The following is a 22,198-nucleotide window of genomic DNA, read 5'->3' as shown; positions in this document are numbered from 1 at the left end:
CTCTTTCGACCAACGATTGCATTAGAAGCGCTTTTCATTGGCTTTAGTCGAGAGGCGGGCAGAGGGCGGAGCACTAGCCGGCAGGCTCCGTCCAACTGCCATTCTCGCGCGTCCTCCCTTCAGCGCATGCACCTAACGAGTAGTGCTCATTGGACGGAGGGGTAGGGGGTGGGGGACTAGAAGTGGGAGCCGCGGTGTGTGGAGGAGCTGCTGCCGGTGTCATGGCGGAGCTGAGTGAGGAGGCGCTGCTGTCAGTATTACCGACGATCCGGGTCCCCAAGGCTGGAGACCGGGTCCACAAAGACGAATGCGCCTTCTCCTTCGACACACCGGTAAGCCCATTCCCCACGCCCGCAGCGAGCACGACTTCCCCTCCATTGCCCTGGTCATTCTGCCGGGGCCTGCAAGGCTTGGACCACCGCCTCCCTGCGGTGCACCCTGGGACTTGTAGTCTCTCACGCTACTCTTGCCGTTGCTTTGGATTCGCGGGAGCTGTCGTGTGACTACTATCCCCGGAAGCCACCGCGCCCGCTTCATCCGCCCCCGGTCTCGGGGAGCACTGTGGGTATTGTAGTCCCTCACTCCCGTCATTGTCATTCTAAGCTAAAGGCGCCACCCGGTCGGCGGACTACATCTCCCACGTGGACTCCTGCGGAAAGCCTGGGAGTTGGCCTTGCCCGTCGCGCATGGCTCTCTGGATTTTGTAGTCTCGTTTAGGAGGGATGGGGCGACCCCCCGCTGTTTTGGGCCCGGGTTGGGGTATGAGGGGGGGGACTGCAGCTCCCAGGCGTCTGGTAGTTTAGAAGTGGCCATGAAGAAGGCTTGTTTTGAGAAAGGCCGAGTTAGAGAGCCTCCACCCATGGTTAATACGGACAGAGGGCGGGGAGGTGGGTCATTGGTGGTACGGAGGGGAGGAAAGAGGAGAGGAAAGCTCTAGTCGTTTCTCCTTGGAGGTGAATTATGGCCACGGCCCACCCCGCCCCTTTCCCCTGCCCATCACATAGAGCGGAGGGAACCCCTTTGAAAGTATTCCCAGAGAGATGGTTTCTTTCGTGGGAGATACTAAGGCCCCTTTCCCATCCTGCTCCCACTCTTGACTAGTTAGACAAAGCAGCCACCCACACCATGCTTTACGTTTTGCAGGCTCCACCCAGTACCTCCCTTCCTGCAGTTCTGCCTTCCTGTGTCACCCTTGGGCCGCCAGCTGGGTAGGAGTCCGATTGGGATCCGCCCCCCTCACCACCCCTCCCTCAAGCCGCTGCTGGGCCCTGCCCAGGGTGTTCAGCCAGACCAGCTCATGGCCTGGAAAACTGCAAGTCAGAGTGGAAAGGCTTCGTTAATACATCGCCAGTGCTGAGCAGAGCAGCGTGACCTAAGGCCCAGTTCAGGATCATCACTGTGATTTGTGGGTTGCTTGGTTTGCTGGGCTTTGATCTGGGCCTCAGACAATGTGCTGCTTCTCTGAAGTCTGGCTCTGGCAGAGCTAAAAGAGGACTGCTCAGAGCAGAGCTCCAGGGTTCCCAATCCTTGGTGGAATCAGCATCTTTTATTTCCAGCAGAGAAGTTTAATCACTGCATAGCTCCCACCCGCCTCCCAGTTTATCATGTGCATGGCCTGGTGAAGCACTGTCTTTCTCAGGAAGGAAAAGAGTTGTTTTTTTAATTAATTATCAACAGATGGTAGAAGTCTCCCTTCTTTCACTTACCTGCAGTGGCTCCCTCTTGACACTCCTGTCTCCCTAGTAATGGTTTGAATCATCCAAAGGAGGTTTCGTAATCTTTACACTTTCCTTCTCTCACCCCAAGTCAAGAGAGCTCCATTCGTTGGCTTTGCTGGCCAACTTCTGACATATTTGATTATCTTCAAATTGGGTTCTTGGTAGAAAGAGAGCTTATTTGACCTCCCTGATAAGAATGCTCAGTTTATTCATGAACGCTGTAATCCATGCTCTTCTAGGGAGTGGTACAGAGCAATCTGTGGGGCTGAGAACTGCCACACGGTGCCCTGTTTTCAGTTTCACAGCAGAGAATTTTTCAAGGCCACGGAGGCTTTTTCTTGTTTTTCTTTCTACGGCCACACCTGTGGCACATGGATGTTCCCAGGCTAGGGGTTGAATGGGAGCTGCAGCTGCGGTCTACACCACAGCCACAGCAACCCCAGCTCCGAGCCACCTCTGGGAACTACGCTGCAACTTGTGGCAACGCCAAGTCCTTAACCCACTGAGCGAGGCCAGGGATCGAGTGCATCCTCACAATGCTGAGCTCCCATGGGAATGCCAAGGCCACGGAGGCTTTCATTCCAGGAAGAAGAAGCCTGTTGCTTGGATCTAGAGGAAGACTGTTGTCGTCCCCAGTTCCCTCCTGCCCCTTCTCCATCACTCTCTCCATAAGGGCACTGAATAGATTGGCTCCGTTTAGGGAAAGCCTGTCTTCCTTCCTGAGCTGTGACTTACAGTGGACACTTGTCTTTCCCTGCTTTCTTTTTGGATTTTATGTGCTCTGGCTGTCTCAGCAGGTATTGCTAGATTGTTCTAGACAGGGGATAGGTTGGAGGTTGACGGGGACTTCAGTGGATATCAGTTATTGGTCAGGGCAGCAGGGAGGCCTTGGGGGGTGGCTGGAGAACGCTGGACCTCATGTCCTGCTCAGACTGGGTCCCAGTTCAGCTGTGGGCCCCAAGCACGGCATTGTTCCCCTGGAGCCAGGCTTCCGCAGGAGAGGAAGGAGACCAGTGGGGACCAGGGTGCGACTGCCTGGCAGAGTGAGCTGAGGGAAAGGTCTGGGCTTGCCGGCAAGCTCAGCCGTTGCATGTCCTGTTCAGGTGCATGGCCATCTCTGCTCCTCCCGTCTGGAAGGCTTTCTGAATCTTGGAGGTCAGGTGCGCTTTGTCATGGTGTCCCTGGTTTAGGTTCAGTGTCTGACCTGTCAGGTCTTTCCAAATCTGCAGTCATTGAGCCCCATTCATCTTCCGGATCTCTGAGCTCCAGGAACAAAGCCCTCCTGTCATCTGCGGTTGACAGGAGGGCTCCAGAGGAGGAACAAGAAGGAAGAGGAGGGAGTTCCCGCTGTGAGGCAGTAGGTTAAGAATCTGACAGCAGCAGATCAGGTGACTGCAGAGGTTTGGGTTTGATCCCCGCCCAGTGCAGAGGGTTAAAAGAGTCCGGTGTTACCATAGCTGCAGCTCTGATTGAATCCCTGGCCCAGGAACTTCCACGTGCTGCGGGTGTAGCCATAAAAAGTAAAAAAGAGGGAGTTCTCTGATGCCCAGTGGGTTAAAGCTTCTGTGTTTTCATTGCTCTGCCTCTGGTTTCTGCTGTGGCACAGGTTCGATCCCTGGCCCAGGAACTTCCACATGCGGTGGGTGTGGCAAAAAAAGAAAAGAAAAGAGAGAACCTGAAATAAACGTTGCAACTCATTAAAAAGAAGAAGAAAGAAAAGAAGGAAGTTCTCCTGGTGGCTCAGTGGTTAATGAACCTAGCTAGTATCCATGAGGACGTGGGTTCGATCCCTGGCCTTGCTCAGGGGGTTAAGGATCCAGCGTTGCCGTGAGCTGTGGTGTAGGCTGCAGATGCGGCTCGGACCCCGTGTTGCTGTGGCTCTGGCATAGGCCGGTGGCTACAGCTCCGATTCGACCCCTAGCCTGGGAACCTCCATATGCCGCAGGTGTGGCCCTAAAAAGACCAAAAAAAAAAAAAAAAAAAAAAAAAAAAAAAGCAGCAGCAGCAGCAGGAAGAGGAATGGTGACAGATAGCCGTTGCTCAGCCCTGGTGACCTTATTGGTTGTTATCCAGGTTGCAGGAGGAAGGGGAGACTCTTAGCCACGTGCCAGGCTCTGAAAGGCCAAGTGACTTTCCATAAGCTCCCCAGTGTTGGAGAACAGACCTTTCTCCTGGAAACCAGCAGTGTCTGACCCCAGGTCTTGGTGTTTCCCGGCCAGGCTTCATCCTGCCTATTTCCTCCCCTGCCTCTTGCCCTGCAGGAGTCTGAGGGTGGCCTCTACATCTGCATGAACACATTCCTGGGCTTCAGCAAACAGTATGTGGAGAGACACTTCAACAAGACAGGCCAGCGAGTCTACCTACACCTCCGGCGGACCCGGCGCCCGGTAGGGACACGGGCTGGGGCAAGGCCCCGGGGACCTCGAGGCCCATCCCACTGGGCCCCCACATTGCATCTGTCTCTTCCATGCTGACCTCCCCTGGACTCACCTATTTCTGCTGGGGTCCTTACAACTCAGCACGGGTGCTTTTGTAGCTCGTTTCTCTTCCGAGATGAACCCACTCCATCCTGTCCGCCCCCCTCATTTGTCTCTTCCCCGGTGCCCACGGCTGATCCTGCCCTTCCTGCCTCACTGCAGAAAGAGGAAGACACGACCGCAGGCACTGGAGACCCGCCCCGGAAGAAGCCCACCCGGCTGGCTATCGGTGAGCATCACGCTGCCCTATTCTTCTCCCTGAGCTGGTCTTGCCCACTCTCAGAGCTGCCAGGAAAGCCCCCAGAGAATGGGCCTGGTCAGGGGCCCTGGAGCTCTGCAGGGGACAAGGCCAAGGAGGGGGCATCGACTTGTGGGGGCGTCCTACCCTCCCTCTTCTCTGTCTCACCAGGGATCGAAGGCGGGTTTGACCTCAGCGAGAAGAAGTTTGACTATGATGAGGATGTAAAAATCGTCATTTTGCCAGATTACCTGGAGATCGCCCGGGACGGGCTGGGGGGACTGCCTGACATCGTCAGAGATCGGGTACAAATATCTTTCCCCCCCACCCCCGCCCCCCGAAGATTCTAGGGCAGGCGGGACCAGAGCAGCGCTGTCTTGGGCAAGCACAGAGAAAGCTGAAGTCCATGGCACTGGAGGGGCATGTGGGGCCTGGGGCTGGGTCCTGGTCTCTGATCCTCTGCTTCCCCCAGGTGACCAGTGCAGTGGAGGCCCTGCTGTCGGCTGACTCGGCCTCCCGCAAGCAGGAGGTGCAGGCCTGGGATGGGGAGGTACGGCAGGTGTCTAGGCATGCCTTCAACCTCAAGCAGCTGGACAACCCTGCTCGAATCCCTCCCTGGTGAGGCCTGGCCCCTCCACCTCGGGGCGCAACCCCTAGAGCAGGGGCAAAGAGGCCACCCTCCTGGGGTCTGGTGGGAGAGAGGGTCGGGAGCAGACTCAGAAGGGGGACTTTGGGGAGCTGAACTCAGCCAGGGGCATCCGGAGGAGAGACGAAGAGCAGGGTCTTGGACTGGCGGGTGGTGCACAGAGTCCCCTCTGTCCTCCGCTCTCATGACCCCCCCTTCCCCCCCCCCCGCCCCGACGTGCAACTCAGCTACTTTTCTTCTCCCCGACCAGTGGCTGGAAGTGTTCCAAGTGTGACATGCGGGAGAACCTGTGGCTCAACCTGACAGACGGCTCCATCCTCTGTGGCCGGCGCTACTTCGATGGCAGCGGGGGCAACAACCACGCAGTGGAGCACTTCAAGGAGACGGGCTACCCATTAGCCGTCAAGCTGGGCACCATCACACCTGACGGCGCTGGTACTCCCCGCCCCCGCCCGCCCGCCACCTCCCCGCAGAAACCGCTGGGTCTTGACTGTTACTCATGTCGTAGGACACGAGTAAGACATGAGTTCGTTCGTCCTCTCGATCAATAGTAAAACTACTGCAGGAGCTCCAGCTGTGGCACAATGGGATTGGTGGCCCCTCCGGAGCCCTCAGCCATGGGTTCAATCCCCAGCCAGGCGACCAAGGTTAAAGATCCACCGTTGCCGCAGTTGCAGCTTAGGTCACTACTGCAGCTTGGATCTGACTCCTGGCCCAGGGGCTCCATGTGGCTCAGGGTTGCCAAAAATGGGGGGAAAAAAATACGGGGAAAGTACTGCAGGAGTTCCCGTTGTGGTTCAGTGATAATGAACCCAACGAGTATCCATAAGGATGTGGGTTTGATCCCTGGCCTCGCTCAGTGGGTTGCTGGTGTAGGCCAGCAGCTACAGCTCCAGTTCGACCCTTAGCCTGGGAACTTCCATATGCTTCGGGTGCAGCCCTAAAAAAAACCAAAAGAAAAGAGAAAAAAAAAAGCAAGGAAGTATTGCAGGTGGGAGCAAATCTTCAATTTTAATTAACCCCCTAGACACACCCAAATCCCAGCCCCCTTCCGGGCGGTTCCCATCATTATCTTTTAGTGGCTGTCCTTCCAAACCCATCTCAGTCTAGAACCTTCTTCTGTGGTGTGGGGTTTTTTCCAACCCTCAGCCTGTTTCATCCCATCAACCTTGACCGCCCATCCCAGGAGGGCTTGCGGCCTCACTGATGCTCCAGGGAGCCAGGAGGGTCAGCCTCCTAGCCCGTCCTTCTGTTTCACCAGGGGACCTAGGAGGGCTGGTTGGTGGCCAGGCCAGGCCAGAGCCACCCCCTGTGACACCGTTTCTGCCTCTTGTGCTAGACGTGTATTCATATGACGAGGATGACATGGTCCTGGACCCCAACCTGGCCGAGCACCTGTCCCACTTCGGTATCGACATGCTGAAGATGCAGAAGGTGAGGCCCCACTTCCCTCCCTGGAGGCTGAGGCGGCCCGCCGGGGGAGATGCCCCAGTGATCCTGGTCTCCAGGATATGTGGGCTTCCTGTGCAGAACTTTCTAGAACCACCTAATCCTTCACTGAATACTGCTGAACATCTCTTGGGTGCTAGTCACCGTGACCCAGACAGGCTTACGTTCCAGAAGAGAGGCAGGCGTGGCTCACAGACTCATGCAGAGAAATGAATGACCGCCCACTGTGGAGGTGCCACAGGCATTTACAGGAGGGGCCCCCTAGTCCAGGGGATTGAGAAAGTGGCCCTGAGGAAGTGACGCTTGGGTGGAGATCTGGGGGTGAGGGGGCGACTTCAGGATGGAGAAACACTTCCGCTAGAGGGAGTCGTGTTCATTTCATCCCCTCATTGAGCCTGAGGCCTGAGGGCCCCGGGACGGTTGCCTGTGGCCTTCTGGAACTCGCCCTGGAGGAGAGCCAGTGGGCCGCCCATGGTGGAGTCCATAATTCAGCAAATTCCAGCCTCCAGCTGGCCCTCATCCTAGACCCCGCGAGAGGTCAGCATAAAGGCTGCTTCTCTCTCAGCCCATCTGAAGCTCCCTTGCCCTGCAGACGGACAAGACGATGACGGAGCTGGAGATAGACATGAACCAGCGCATCGGCGAGTGGGAGCTGATCCAGGAGTCAGGGGTGCCGCTCAAGCCCCTGTTCGGGCCTGGCTACACGGGCATCCGCAACCTGGGCAACAGCTGCTACCTCAACTCCGTGGTCCAGGTGCTCTTCAGCATCCCCGACTTCCAGAGGAAGTGAGTGCTGCGCTCTCCCTGGCTCTGCGCCCCCAGCCCCCCGGCTCCTCTCCGGACCTCGGTGCCAGCTCAGTCTTATTCCTGGTGCACGGTGAGGGGAGCAGGTCACAGGACCACACCACCGTCACCTGGTGACACACACACTGGTGGGGCCGGGTGCACACACCCCCCCCCACCCCCCGCCAGGGCTCTCCTAGGTCTCCTGACTGACTTAGGGCCAGCAAATGGTCTTGATCTTAGCCAGTGACATCAGATGAGCACCTCACACGGACATGGAGCCTTTGGGGAGAGGGGAGGGCTTGAGACCCAAAGATAGAAGAAAGGCAAATGCTTAGCCTCAGCGAGTTTCCTGTCTACTTGCCAAGGCCCGGTGTGTATGTGAGAGCTTCGAATGTACGAACAAGTTGTGTTCAGTGGAATATGAACCACATCTCTCCTCCGAGGTGGCTTTCTCCCATCTCTGGGCTCTGCTGGGGAGGAAGCTGAGCTATGTTGCATGCCGACCCAGTTGGGAAGAGGGGGGAAGCACGGGTTGCTGGAAAGAAATGGACGCTCAGGTGCAACCATGTACCCTTCTGTTCCGGAGGGGGCTTGTTCTCTGAGCTAGTAGATAATGGCTCCCTTTCGCTTTTCTCTGGGCCTGCCTGAGCCCAAGCCCCTCCAGCAGTCTTTCCTTTGGCTCTTAGGTATGTGGATAAGCTGGAAAAGATCTTCCAGAATGCTCCGACGGACCCTACCCAGGACTTCAGCACCCAGGTGTATGTAGCCAGTTGTGTACCTTCTTTCTCCTCCATGACCCCCTGGAGTGGGCAGTAGTTTAGTCCCTGGCCGGCTAGAAGCTTTCAAATGGTTGCCTTCTGGGCACGCTGTCTGCTTTGGGTTGGGGTCCTGAGGAACCTAAGTTTTTTCATATTTATTTTTTCTTTTTGAAGTTTCTGTTTTTTAGAGCTGCATCCATGGCATATGGAAGTTTCCAGGCTAGGAGATGAACTGGAGCTGCAGCTGCCAGCCTTCACCACAGCCACAGCCAACACCAGATCTGAGCCGTGTCTGCAACCTACACCGTAGCTCACGGCAATGCCAGATTCCCGACCCGCTAAGCAAGACTAGGGATCAATCCCCCATTCCTCATGGATACTGGTTGGATTCATCTCTGCTGCGCCACAATGGGAACTCCTGTTTTTTCACGTTTTGGAGAGTTGTCGGAGGAGGGCTTTGGGCAGGGATCAAGTCGGGCGAAGAGGTAGATTTGGTATCAGGCAATCCTTAATTGACAGAAGCCACATTGTTCTCTTGACTGTTAATCCAGGGCCAAGCTGGGCCATGGCCTTCTCTCGGGAGAGTATTCCAAGCCAGCGCCAGAGTCGGGCGACGGCGAGCAGGTGCCAGAGCAAAAGGTGTGTCTGGGCCTCTGTCCCTTTTCAGACTCTGGAGTTATGGGGAAACCGAGGCCTGGGAGCTGTATAAAGGCCACTTGGTGGCTTCTTGGGCCCCCGCTGAATCGATGCCCTGGCTCTGCCTAGGAAGTCCAAGATGGCATTGCCCCTCGGATGTTCAAGGCCCTCATCAGCAAGGGTCACCCCGAGTTCTCCACCAACCGGCAGCAGGATGCCCAAGAGTTCTTCCTTCACCTTATCAACATGGTGGAGGTGAGGATGGCAAGGGGGCCACTCGTCACACTCCTTCTCTGCGCCTGCACTTCCCCCTGTCTTTCCTCTGTGGGCCCCACCCCCGTCCCATCCCCGGGACCCCAGAGCCTTCCGGCCCTGCGCCGTCCCTGTACCTGAGGACAGCAGAGTAGCGATCTTTTGCTTGATGGGCTTGCAGCCTCAGGAAGGATGCATGCAAAGGAAATGATAGGCTGGTGCTTGGTGCTCAGAAAGAAAGGAGAGGCTCTTGCCCACGCAGGCCCACGCTGTGGGATGGGCGGCCACTTGGGGGGGGCGGGAGGTTGAATAGGGGAAGCTGCTGCTCTGCTCCTGCATCCCTCTGCCTCTTCGTGGTCGTCTCCTTTCTACTTCCCTTCCTCCCTGACCGCCCCCCACAGTGACTTCTGGGGGCCCCCATGCCAGGGCCTGACTGCCCAGACCGCCCCCTGCCCCCCCCCGCCACCTTGCCTCTTTCCCGTAGAGGAATTGCCGGAGCTCTGAAAATCCCAACGAGGTGTTCCGCTTCCTGGTGGAGGAGAAGATCAAGTGCCTGGCCACAGAGAAGGTCAAGTACACCCAGCGCGTGGACTATATCATGCAGCTGCCTGTGCCCATGGACGCGGCCCTGAACAAAGGTAAGGTGGCCCTCTGCTCTCCCGGCGGGGACCTGGGGGCACCTGGAGTCTGAGCTCTGGGGCGGGGCCTGGGCACCTTACAGGAGCAGAGCCCAAGGTTAGCTCTGTCCCCAGCCAGACCTGCCCAGCGGGGCCTGTGGGCCGAGCTGGGATCACCCTTGCTTGCAGCCAGTCAGCAGAGCTTTGTTGGGAAAGAGGCAGGAGGATGTGTATCAGGTGGGCTTGGGGAGGCAGAGGAGCCGAGATGGTCACGGACCCCGAGCCAGTAGAGCAAGACTGAGGAGGGAAAGCAGCAGCTCCTGCCCACCCAGAAGGACCCACCCACCCCTTCCATCACCAGAGGAGCTCCTGGAGTATGAAGAGAAGAAGCGGCAAGCCGAGGAGGAGAAGCTGCCACTGCCAGAACTGGTTCGGGCACAGGTGCCCTTCAGCTCCTGCCTGGAGGCCTATGGGGCCCCTGAGCAGGTGGATGACTTCTGGAGCACTGCCCTGCAGGCCAAGTCCGTGGCCGTCAAGTAAGTCCTGTGGGTGCCGGCCTGCGGCAGCGTCATCCCAAAGATGCTGTCAGCGTCGCATCCTCTCCCGTTGTGGTCCAAATCTCAGGCTTCTATCACTTGAGGCTGGTACCCTGGTCCTGAGGGAACCCAGAGGCTCCAACAGGAGCGGGGTCAGGAAATTGCTACCTTACCTTGTCCTGCCCCCGCCAGTCCCTCTTCTCTCATGGGCCGGGGTCACTTTCCATTGCAGCCTCTCTCTGCTCTGTCCCCCACTCCAGACCAAGCACAGAAATTAGTAACAGTTGTGGACGGAACTGAGATTTCCAGCACATGGCCTGCCTTTTTGCTACCTCATCACTGGCATGAACCTGAGATCTGAAAGAGTGCTTTGGTCTTGGGGATTCCAGCCACCTGCCCCTTGGCTGCTCTGGCCCATCAGGCAGCCCGCCTCCAGCTTCTGTTGCTCCTTATCCGCAGGTGCCCTGATGCCTGCCCAGGGCAAGAAAGCATGGAGTGTCTTCTGGGCTTTTTTAACAGCCCAGGTCTCTATCCATGAGAGGCTGAACCCAGCGTGGAGCTTTCGGAGAGGCTCCCTGGGTACCTGTATGTTCTCTCTTCCCTAGGACCACACGATTTGCCTCATTCCCCGACTACCTGGTCATCCAGATCAAGAAGTTCACCTTCGGCTTAGACTGGGTGCCCAAGAAACTGGGTATGGTGGCTGGGACGAGCAAGGGAGGTTAAGCAGAAAGTGCTAAGAAAAAGAAGGGGCCTTAAGCTGTGAACTGGTGCTTCTCCAACTCTCTCAAAGTAGAAACATTATCTTAGCTGCTTTCGAAATGTGTCTAGCACCGTGAAAAGCACCGACTAAAAGTATCAAGGCTTCTCTGATTTTATAGTTACAATTTACAGCCAGAAGTGATGTTCCTAGTTTTGTGTTTTCTAATTGGCAGGATGGTTTCATTTTGATAATCTTTTTTTTTTTTTTTTTTTTTTATCTTTTTAGGGCTGTACCCGAGGCACATGGAGGTTCCCAGGCTAGGGGTCGAATCGGATCTGTAGCTGCCAGCCTACACCACAGCCACAGCCACTCCGGATCCAAGCCATGTCTGCGACCTACACCACATGTTACAGCCACACTGGGTCCTTAACCCACTGGGCAAGGCCAGGGATCCAACCTGCGTCCTCATGGATACTAGTCAGATTTGTTTCTGATGAGTCATTTTTGATAATCTCCTCATTTTGATAATCTCAAAATAATGAGTTCTCATGGGTCTTCAGGCCCCTGACCACTTGGTGAACTGCAGAATTAACTTGACCTCCTAGCTAAGTTGAGCCCCATGGAAGCATAGAATCATCTGTGGCCCCTTCCTGGACTGTGGCTCATTGTGAAAAGATCTAGGACTGGAATCCAGGTCTTCTGACCCCTGGCCTGATGGCTTTTATTACACTGTGACTCCTGTGCTGGGTCCTGCTCTGAGCAAGTCGGGGGCAGGGGGCTTGAGATTCCCAGAGTGCTTTTCCCGGGAGGGCTTCCGGGAGCTGCCAAGGTGACCCTTGTCCTGCCGGTCCCCTCGCAGATGTGTCCATCGAGATGCCCGAGGAGCTAGACATCTCCCAGCTGAGGGGCACAGGGCTGCAGCCTGGAGAGGAGGAGCTGCCCGACATTGCCCCACCCCTGGTCACTCCGGATGAGCCCAAAGGTAGCCTTGGTTTCTATGGCAACGAAGACGAAGACTCCTTCTGCTCCCCTCACTTCTCCTCTCCAACATGTTAGTGACTCTTCTTCCTGCCTGTCTCTTTCCCTTGCTGATGGGGATCTTCTCTGCCTGCCTCCCCTTGACCCTGTCCTTTGTGTTTCTCCTGTCCTCCCTTTCAAATTTTCCTTGGCCCTCTTGATGAACATGGGGACCGATCGAGCCCTCCCAGCCATGGTCTCTGTGTGGATGGTGGCACACTGGCTGATTGCCTCTGTCCTTGTTACTTGGGTGGGGGCAGGGGCGGGGGCTCGTCCTCCAGACAGTGGGCGAGGAAGGGGCTCCCTGGGGGATCTGTAGCCTGAGTTCTGTACCTTTCGGATACGGCTGGCCCCCCATCAGGTTGTGTTGTCATTTTAGTTCTGGAATCAGGTGCTGGGCCTTGGAGGAAAAATGCATGCAAGGTGGTTGGGGGAGTCCTGGGGGCTGGACTCTGGCAGGAGGGAGGGGGCAGGGAGTGGCCCCAGGAGGCACGCCCCATGCCCGCGCTTCTCTGCCAACAGCGCCCATGTTGGATGAATCGGTTATCATCCAGCTGGTGGAGATGGGCTTCCCGATGGACGCCTGCCGCAAAGCCGTCTACTACACGGGCAACAGCGGGGCCGAGGCCGCCATGAACTGGGTCATGTCGCACATGGACGATCCAGGTAGGCTGGGGTGGGGAGCTGGGTGGGGCGGGGCCGCTGCACGCCCCACACACTTCAACCCCTTCACGTCCACAGATTTCGCGAACCCTCTCATCCTGCCTGGCTCCAGCGGGCCCGGCTCCACAAGCGCAGCAGCTGACCCCCCACCAGAGGACTGCGTGACCACCATTGTCTCCATGGGCTTCTCCCGGGACCAGGCCCTGAAAGCTCTGCGGGCCACGGTATAGCCTGCCCCCAGCCGAGCTCAGTCCTGTGGGAAGGAGAGGGTGGGAGCAAGCTTCTATCCCTCGTGAGCAAGACCAAGGATGACCCACGTAACGGGTCTGAGGAGCTAAAGATGCTAAAGGAGCCGAGGCCGGAGTTCCCGTCGTGGCGCAGTGGTTAACGAATCTGACTAGGAACCATGAGGTTGCGGGTTCGATCCCTGGCCTTGCTCAGTGGGTGAAGGATCTGGTGTTGCCGTGAGCTCTGGTGTGGGTCGCAGATGCGGCTCGGTTCCTGCACTGCTGTGGCTGTGGTGTAGGCCAGCAGCCACAGCTCCGATTAGACCCCTATCCTGGGAACCGCCACATGCTGTGGGTGCAGCCCTAGAAAAGGCTAAAAAAAGAAAGAAAAAAAAAAGATAAAGAAGCTGAGGCCTTCCCTGGCAGCCTTCTCCAGCCTGACAGTGCTAGAAAAAGTGACTCTTCTCTCTTTTCTAAGAACAATAGTTTAGAACGGGCTGTGGACTGGATCTTCAGTCACATTGATGACCTGGACGCAGAGGCTGCCATGGACATCTCGGAGGGCCGCTCCGCTGCCGACTCCATCTCCGAGTCCATACCAGTGGGACCTAAAGTCCGGGATGGTCCTGGAAGTGAGTGTCCCCTGAAACCAGAACAGGCCTGGTGGGATCTAGCCCGTTGGCTCCACCAGGTCTGCTTCCCTGGGGTGGTGGGAGGAGGCGGACAGGGGGCAGAAGCTTCTTTCCACCAGCTCGACTCCTGGAGGTGGGTTCCTAGGACGAGAGAGAGCCTCTGGGCCCAGTGCATGCCTCCAGTTCCCTGAAATCCCGTCCTGTGTGTGAGCTGTGGGGTCCAGCCGCCCTCCCTCTCTGCCCTCTCTCCCCCCCTTCCCTAGAGTATCAGCTCTTCGCCTTCATTAGTCACATGGGCACGTCAACCATGTGTGGTCACTATGTCTGCCACATCAAGAAGGAAGGCAGGTGAGGGGCCAGCACGTGCGTTTTTGAATGGGAGCGTGATGGTGGGAATGGTAGGGGCATCCTGGAAGTCCTCAGATTATGTGTGAGGGAAGGTAAAGGGTTGCTGGTGGGGCCGCAAACTCAGCGGAAACAGAGAAAGCCTCACGGCAGGGATTGGCCAACAAGGGCCCAGAGGCTGAATTCGGCCACTCACTTTTATAAAGTCCTACTGAGAGTTCCCATTGTGGCTCAGTGGGTTAAGAACCCGACTAACATCCATGAGCATGCGGGTTCTATCCAGGGCCTCGCTCAGTGGGTTAAGGATCCGGCGTTACTGCAATCTGCTTGATGCGTGTAGTTCGCAGGCAGGGCTCAGATCTGGTGTTACTGTGGCTGTGGCACAGGCCGGCGGCCACGGCTCCAATTTGGTCCCTAGCCTGGGAATCTCCGTATGCTTGCAGGTGCAGCCGTAAAAAGAAAAAGTCTTGGTGAGCACAGCCAATTACCCACTTATCTATCTGTGGCTCTCTTCGAGTTGCCACAGGAAAGTCAAGTAGTTGTATCAGAGACCAGATGGCCTGCAAAACCCGAAACATATCCTGTCTGATCCCTGCCTAATAGGAACGGGTGGCAAGTGGCTATAAAGACACCACAGGGTCTGAAAGCCCTGAGTCCAGTCGCAATGACCCTGTGAGATTGGGATGCTCCCTTCAGATAGGCAGCTGGACTGTAGGTTTGGGGACCCAGGCAGAGAATGTTGGGAGCCTTTGCCCGGGAATCACCAGGAGCCACCTCCAAGAGAGGAGCTGTTCATCCTTTTCCCCCCACATTCTTCCCCAGATGGGTGATCTACAACGACCAGAAAGTGTGTGCCTCTGAGAAGCCGCCCAAGGACCTGGGCTACATCTACTTCTACCAGAGAGTGGCCAGCTAAGAGCCCACCCTGAGCCCTTAACCACTGAGGGCAGGGGACAGACCACCCGGCATGAGGGATGGATGTCAGCCCCCCTGCTCCCGTACCCTTTTCCTTTTCGTGTCCCCAGCAGCAGGGAAGAAGCTAGAGGCTATGAGAGAATGGCCAAGCGAAGTGGGGGGGGCACTCTGGAGACTTTGGGGATGGAGCAGGAAGGGGAACGGGAGGGGCCGGCTGCCTGTCTGTGAGGAGACTGTTGCTTTCCTGCCCTTGACCCCACAGGGCTCTGCTTCTCTGTGATCCTGCTGGCCCAGCGTGGAGCGGGCTCGTTTGTTTGTGTGGCGTGGGTATAGCTTTGTGCAGCCTCTTCCACAGGAGGGGGCTTCTGTGCCTCCCCTCCCCCGTTGTGTGTGCTCCCCGTGTGGTTGGGCAAGGAGGGATCTGAGGGAAATGGGGACCCCCCTCGCCCTCCTGCCTCAGTCTTTTCCCCACCCTGTCTCTCCCCTGTCCTTCTGGAAAATGCCAAAATACAGGATGTGAATAAAAGTACAGTGGCTCAGTTGTGTCCTGTTTGATACCTTTGGGGGAAGCTGTCTTCCCCAGGGCTAGCAGCGGGGCCAGTTTCACAAAGCTCCTGGCCCTGCCCCTTTGCCTTCTATGTTTTGTGCTGGTGTGATTGGGGGCTGAGTGAGGTGAGCTCTGGGGCAGCAGAGGAAGGCTGCGGGGTGGGGGCTGTTAGATGAGGGGATGTGGGCTGGGGTGTCACAGAACAGAGATGGGGTGGAAGAGCCCTTTCTTGCAGCCGTGATACCGGAGGGGGCCCAGGTGGGTTCTTTCCAAATGTCCCCAGTGGCTGTAGTCCTTTGTCAGGCCTTGGCCTGCTGGAGCAAAAAGCGGGGTATTCATGGGGACAGGGCGGACTTCTGAACCCCCCTCCCTTAGCTGCACAGTTTCTAGCCAAGGTGGGCCATCCCTCCGCTGCTGAACCCTGTTTTTTGCCCAGTTACTGTGGGGCTGGGTCGGCCCCGGGTGGGTCAGAGGTGTCCGCTCAGCACTCAGGGATGTGGGGGCTCCGATGGGGAAGGAGGCTCCTTTTCCCAGAGCTGGAGAGAGGCCCCTCCCCTATCCCTCGGTGTGGGGGTGGCGTGATGAAGCCGTGAAGCGGGGGTTTCCCTGAGCACCGGGCGCACGGTTCTCCCCAAAGTCAGACCACGGAAGCTGTAGCCACCGAGCCTGGACGCCGCTGGAACGTTGCTACAAGAAAGAAGGTGACGTCAGAACCTCGCAACGCGGGCGGCGGCGAGCGGCAGCGGGCGGTGGCGGGCGGCGGGCGGCGGGCGGGGCCGGGGCTGGGCTTCCGCGGGGCGGGCCAGTCATGGCCCAGGACGCGAAGGGGGCGGGGTTCTGCCTCTCCGCTCTCTATATAAGCGGCCAGTGGAGACGGCCGCGCGCTGCTCCTGACCTTCAGTGTGCTGGCTCCAGCGCCATGGCGCCCGCTAGGAAGTTCTTCGTGGGGGGAAACTGGAAGATGAACGGGCGAAAGAACAATCTGGGGGAGCTCATCAACACCCTCAACGCAGCCAAGCTGCCGGCCGACACCGGTGAGCCCTGGCGGTGGGTGGGAGGTCGGGCGTGGTGGCGCCCTCTCCCGAGCTCTCTCAGCAGTTGTCTGCGTGGTCCTGCTTGCAGGGCCGGAGACCAGAGTTACTGGGGTCCCGGCCTTGGCCCTGCGGCCGCAGGACCAGGGGTGTGTCCACGGGGAAAGGCGGAGCCGCATCTCCCTGTGCCCTCCGACTGTGGGAGGAAGACGGCTCCGGGGTGCGGACCGGGGCTGCACCCGCCCGAGCCGGGGATGGAAGTGGAGCCCAGCCCCTACGGGCGATCGGGAGAGGCCGGCGCCAGTCCGGTGTGTGGGGGAGGAGGCTGCGTGCAGGCTTCTGGGCCCCCTCGGCGCCGGCTCCGTGCGCCGCCGCACGTAGCCCAGACTCCTCCCCGCGCTTTGCCTGGGCTACCGAGTTCCCCTGCCGGGTGGCCCTTGGCCTCTTGAGCTACTCTTCTGATCCTTTCCCCTCGGCGGCCTGCAAGACCCTTCTGCGGAAGGGGCTGAGCAAGTGACAAACGGGCAGAGCCATGTGGGGATGAGGAGCGATCCTCTTGTTTTCTGCAACCTGGATACGGGAAAACGCAAGGCCTCTATGAGCCAGTCGACTCGCTGCCACCCACGGACAGAGTGCCGTCCTCAGTCCTTCCCATCCCAGGCATCTAAATCACAGAACCCCGGGTCTGATCAAGAGGCACCCCCTTCTGGTTTATTCCCCCCAGAGACTGCAGTACAGACCCCAGGAGTTGGCCCTTTCTGCTTTTGCTAAAAATCCTTGCCTGGCTAGGAGAGGTGGGAATGAGCTATTTTAGAAGGGAGGCGGGGTTGGCCCCAGAGAATGCTGAGTCTAGGAGGTGCCCAGGCCCAGAATAGCCTGGGGAAATCAGAGCCACAGCTGTTAAAAGAGCAGAGGGCAGGGCAAGGGCCATGACCTCTCAGGGGTACCCAAAAGGTTCAGAGTTGGGTTCAGGCCCAGCCTGGGGTGCAGAGTAGACAAAGATCATCATGCTGGTGTGGAAATGGGCGAAGGCAGAACTATGAAAGCGGTGGAGGCTAGGGGGCTCCAGAGCACTGGATAGGGTCTGGATTTGTGATGCCATCCCCTTCTGTCACTGTCTTCTACTCAGAGGTGGTTTGCGCACCCCCCACCGCCTACATTGACTTCGCCAGGCAGAAGCTAGATCCCAAGATTGCCGTGGCTGCACAGAACTGCTACAAAGTGGCTAATGGGGCCTTTACTGGGGAGATCAGGTAAGATGGTGTGTGTGTGTGTACTGGGGGGACCCAGCCCTTATTCTCCTCATGGAGGGAAAAGCCATGGGGTGGGCTCCCTCCTGAGCCATGGCTTTTTCTCTTCCTCTAGCCCTGGCATGATCAAAGACCTCGGAGCCACGTGGGTAGTCCTGGGGCACTCGGAGAGAAGGCATGTCTTTGGAGAGTCAGATGAGGTTAGTGACCAGGAGAGGAGATAAGAGATGGCTTATTCCAAGACAGGTGTCTCACCAAGTCTGTTCCTCAACAGCTGATTGGGCAGAAAGTGGCCCATGCCCTGGCAGAGGGACTTGGAGTAATCGCCTGCATTGGGGAGAAGCTAGATGAGCGGGAAGCTGGCATCACCGAGAAGGTCGTTTTCGAGCAAACCAAGGTCATCGCAGGTATCTCTGGAGAAAGGGACGTTTGGACCTAGCCAGGGCTACGGAGGAACAGAGGGCGGGGTCAGATGCCTTGCCTCCTGACTTGATTCCCCATGCTGATGCAGGAAAGGGGAGGCTAAGAACCCTTGTATCCTTCCTATCACTTCCCCTCCTGCCCCTGACAGTATATGATGCCACTTGGAGTTCCCTTAACAGCCACCAGAGGGCAGTAGGCCGCCATCACTCATTCTCTGGGGAACAGCTGGATCGCTCCTCCTTCACCCTTCCACCTGTGATCTCTGTCCCACAGATAATGTGAAGGACTGGAACAAGGTTGTCCTGGCCTATGAGCCTGTGTGGGCCATCGGTACCGGCAAGACTGCCACACCCCAACAGGTAACCAAGCCCAGGAGTTCATCCTCCCCTGCCTTGGTAGCATTGGACGGCCACAGAGACCATCTGGGCCGACCCTTCATTTAAAAGACAGGACAGGGAGTTCCCACTGTGACCCAGCAGTAACATAGTGTCTGACTAGTATCCACGAGGATGTAGGTTCTGTCTCTAGCCTTGCTTTGTGGGATCTGGTGTTGCGGTGAGCTACAGTGTGGGACGCAGACCTACCTGGCTCAGATTTGGGGCGGCTGTGGTGTAGGCTGGCGGCTGCGGCACCAGCTCAACCCCTAGCCTGGGAACTTCCATATGCCACACATGCCCCCCTAAAAAAAAGGGGGGGGAGGACAAAACAGAGTCACTTGTCCAAGGACATCCGTTCCAGGGACTGGGTGGAATTAAAGCCTCCGGGTTCCCTCTCAGGTCCCAGAGTTCTTGCCCCAAAACCACAATGCCTGTCTCCACTGGTACCCACAGTTTCCCCCACTTGGAATGAAAAGTCTTAGTCTGGCTTCTTGTTTTAGGCCCAGGAAGTACATGAAAAGCTCCGGGGATGGCTTAAGACCCACGTCTCTGAGGCAGTGGCTCAGAGCACCCGCATCATTTACGGGGGTAAGTGGCTCTGGCTCCAGCCTGGAGTGGGGTGGGCTGAGAATCAGACTGAGCCCTCCTTAGACAAGGAGGTAGCCTTGACCGTTCCCTCCTCTCCCTTCCCAGGCTCTGTGACTGGGGCAACCTGCAAAGAGCTGGCGAGCCAGCCTGATGTGGACGGGTTCCTTGTGGGTGGCGCTTCCCTCAAGCCTGAATTTGTGGACATCATCAATGCCAAATAATAAGCCCATCCATCGCCCCTACCTCCCCTTCCCTCCAAGCCAGGGACTAGGGAGCTCAGAAGCCCAATAACTGTGCTGCCCCACCCCCCACATGCTTCTGATGGTGTCGCCTGCCCCCTCTCACAGCCTAATCCCAGGTGGACCTCTTCCTTTCCCGTTTACACCCTACCCTGTAATGGCTGGGACCAGGCCAATCCTGCCACCACTTACTGTTCAGTTGGAACTAAACCTGTCACCAAGGAGGCGTCTCCTTGGCTGAGAGGTGGGAGGGGTGGTTTGCCCGTGGGTCCCCTCCGTCCCCGGTGAAGGCAAGAGAGAGAAACCATCCTGTCCCATCTCACAGCACGAGGCCAAGGACCGAGAGAAGGCCCTGTCCTCTGCTGGGGCCGGGGTGCTGCTCCCTCCCACGGTGCCAATGCCTGTGTGTGTTGTGTCTGTGAGAAGTCCCGTAGGGGGGGGAATAAACACCTGGCACTGAGCCCTGTGGTTTGTCCTTCACTGACCTGGCCTAAATCCTTTTTTTTTTTCCTCTCTGAAGCAGTCGCAAGACCCTTGTGCAACAATAAAAAAAAATACCATGAACAGGCTTCTACAGCAGCACACCTCTTAACCTTTACTTCCAAAAAGGCTTTGCGTACCAGGCTGCCACAGCCGTGATGAACAGCCCCCTCCCTTCTGCTCTCTGGGTGGCCCTGGGGGCTGTCATGCTCCCCAGAGCTTGGGCTGGGATGGGGCCCAGCCTGGCCTCCCCCACGGGCCCCCCCCCCCGCCCAGCCTCTGGCTTTAGTCAAGTAGCTGGTCTAGGTCAGCAGTGCCTCTTCCCTGCCCCCCAGGGGAGGAGAGGGGTCAAGGCCCCAGCACCATCTGAGGTATCGCAGGGGTCACTGGTAGAGCAGGTAGCGCTTCATGGCAGGGGGCAAGGGCAGAGCAGAAACGTAGCCAAGCCGGGTAGCCCCCAGGGCGTGGCGTACACACAGGCGGCTCAGGTGCAGAAGGGAGTGTGGCTCCGCTGGGAGAGAGAAGGAGGGAAAGTAAGTAGGGGTGTAGCCACCAGTCGCTGGATGTCCTCAAACAGGGTCCTGCCCGGCTCCCCGCTGCTTCCCTGTGGCCTTCTTGCTACAAGGCTGCTTCCACCTCAGTGGAGCGTGCTCCCTGGAGTTCTGCATCTGCGTCACTAATTTCACCCATCTAAGGCCCTCTAAGCAACAGGCCCAGGCAGCTCAGATACTGGTGGAGCTGCTGGCCCAGGCTTTGATTGCGGAGAGGCCTGGGCACTGGGGCAGAGAGGGTGAATGGAAGGTCATGCCCTCTCCACAGCAGCCACCCTCTGCTGAATGAAGACTCTGCCACTTGCATAGGACAGTAAAGTCTAGTCAGCCCCAAGGTCTGGTTCCATGGGTTCCCCAAGGAGCCCCTTCTGCAGCCCTGCTCCAAGGCCCTTCCTCCCTCACTGCTTTCCTTCCAGGAGCCTGGGCCTCAATGGCTCCTTCCTGGGGTTTGACTGAGAAAGGAAGTAGGTATGTGTCAAAGAGACAGAGCCCAGTGAGTCTGGTACACACCCTGGGGTGCCTGGCACCTCTTCCTTTTGGACTTGTCCTCCTAGCTCAGTACATGTTTCACTCTTTGCACCTCCTGCTCCAGGGACTGGTACCTCCTGTGAAGTCCTGATCCCTAGGGTGCTCCCCTCCATTTTGAGGGCTCATCACTTCCTAGCAAGTTGCTTTCCCAACAACCTTCCTTTTACCTCTATGGCTGTTAGAAGATTAAATGAGGTAAGAGCTGTGAAGTTCCTTAGCCATTCCTGGCACTGAATAGGGAAAGGAGACATGTCAGATGAAGGTGGAGCTGCTGGCCCAGGCTTTGAGCCAGGAGACCTGTCAGATGAAGGCACACTACTTACAACGCCTCTTGGAAGGCGTTGAGCTTGCATCCCAGACCACAGCCACCAGGGATAGAACACTCTCCCCAGACCTGCCCCAGGCCTCACCTCTCCTTTCGCCCAGGTAGCTGATGCGGACGTGGCACTGGCCCCAGACAGCGCTTACTGCTGGATAGAGGGTCCTGCCCTTCAGTCCACGGAAGGCTGGCCCCAGGTAGGTGCCCCCAATAGCGTAGCCCAGAGTTCCCTCCTCCATGTCCAAAACCACCAGCAGCCTCTCCGGCACCTCCAGGTGCTCACCTTGAAGTCCGGGGGGATACCGGGGGGCCCCGGGCCCCTTGCTCTGATGGTACAGCTTCCCCCGCCCAATGTCCCAACCCCACGACTCGCTGTTGCTGCCCAGCAGCGCCGCATAGTGGTCAGCTTGCAGCGGGGCGAGGGCCGTGGCCACGCCCACCACGGCGTGGGTGCCTCTCTGTTCCCGGGGCCAGCTGATCTCCCAGGCGTGCAGGCCTCTCGAGTAGCCCCTCTTACCCCGGACCCCATCAGTGCTCTGGGCCACAGGCCGCCGCTCAAAGCACAAGCCCCCTTCCTTGACCTCGATGTTCTCTGAGCAGTCCTTGGGGTTCCAGCCGTGACGCCGTTGGGCCCCTAGGTCAGGAGGGGGAGCAGAGAGCAGCTCCTCCAAGCCCTCGGGACAAGAGAGGTCAGGGTACAGGGGCTGTGGGGTGGGGGTGCTGCTGCTGCCCCCTGCCAAGGCCGTCTGGCCCATGGAGGTGAGAAGCTGGAGGATTCCCCAAAAGAGGCTTGCTGGGACGTCTCTCTTCGGAAAGTTGAGCTCCCGCTTGGGATCGACCTAGAGAGAAGTTGGGGGAGAGGAGGATCCTGGAGGGACTCCACACCTAGGCGCCTCATCCTTTCCCCCAGCTCTGCTCACTGCCCCACTCCTCCCGCTCAGCTCCCCGAAAGCTCCTAGATCCATCATCTTGCCCTCACCCACCTGTCCGCGTCTCCTGAGACGCGCGAGTTTGTCGCCTTAGGTCTGTCCAGGGACCGTCCCCTTCGCCCGCTCCTGCTCCTGTCCCTGCCCCCGAACCACGCTCAGCTTCCCGTGCCGGGAGGTCGCCGGCCCTCGGGAGGAGCCCGGCCGAAAGTCGCCGAGGAGCTCCGGCTCCAGAACGCCGGCCGCTTCCGCCCCCAACCCCTCCCGCAGGCCTCGCCCCGCCCCAGGCCACGCCCCTAAGGGCCCTCTGGGGCAGTTAACCCT

The 22,198-nt window shown here is 58.0% G+C and overlaps 3 protein-coding genes across 7 annotated transcripts; 2 read left to right on the top strand and 1 right to left on the bottom strand.

Annotated features, from left to right (window-relative positions):
- Positions 61 to 15,154, top strand: USP5 (ubiquitin specific peptidase 5). 5 transcript variants are annotated; one of them, XM_001925784.6, is made up of 20 exons: positions 61 to 332; positions 3,980 to 4,105; positions 4,358 to 4,424; positions 4,605 to 4,738; positions 4,906 to 5,051; positions 5,330 to 5,514; positions 6,419 to 6,513; positions 7,121 to 7,314; positions 8,001 to 8,072; positions 8,624 to 8,711; positions 8,838 to 8,963; positions 9,445 to 9,598; positions 9,939 to 10,113; positions 10,719 to 10,807; positions 11,676 to 11,798; positions 12,356 to 12,499; positions 12,575 to 12,720; positions 13,202 to 13,355; positions 13,619 to 13,703; positions 14,523 to 15,154. In XM_001925784.6, exons 1-20 carry the CDS (start codon positions 222 to 224, stop codon positions 14,614 to 14,616), a joined length of 2,508 nt encoding a protein of 835 aa, XP_001925819.3. In that variant the 5' UTR covers positions 61 to 221; the 3' UTR covers positions 14,617 to 15,154. The 5 variants fall into 5 exon arrangements, 3 of the variants coding, with proteins under 3 accessions (XP_001925819.3, XP_003355644.1, XP_020948070.1); XM_003355596.4 differs by having other exon boundaries at positions 101 to 332; positions 11,676 to 11,867; XR_002344119.1 differs by having other exon boundaries at positions 117 to 332; positions 13,202 to 13,703.
- Positions 16,043 to 19,423, top strand: TPI1 (triosephosphate isomerase 1). The gene is given in 7 exon segments (NM_001037151.1): positions 16,043 to 16,196; positions 17,323 to 17,446; positions 17,559 to 17,643; positions 17,718 to 17,850; positions 18,140 to 18,225; positions 18,744 to 18,831; positions 18,937 to 19,423. Coding segments are annotated over 7 exon segments (747 nt in total). The 5' UTR covers positions 16,043 to 16,081; the 3' UTR covers positions 19,053 to 19,423.
- Positions 19,821 to 22,111, bottom strand: SPSB2 (splA/ryanodine receptor domain and SOCS box containing 2). The gene is given in 3 exon segments (NM_001243315.1): positions 19,821 to 20,061; positions 21,040 to 21,787; positions 21,932 to 22,111. Coding segments are annotated over 2 exon segments (792 nt in total). The 5' UTR covers positions 21,704 to 21,787; positions 21,932 to 22,111; the 3' UTR covers positions 19,821 to 19,933.

The sequence above is a fragment of the Sus scrofa genome, chromosome 5, assembly GCF_000003025.6.
Source record: "Sus scrofa isolate TJ Tabasco breed Duroc chromosome 5, Sscrofa11.1, whole genome shotgun sequence".
Lineage (NCBI taxonomy): Eukaryota > Metazoa > Chordata > Mammalia > Artiodactyla > Suidae > Sus > Sus scrofa.
This window is presented reverse-complemented; position numbering and strand designations above follow the sequence as displayed.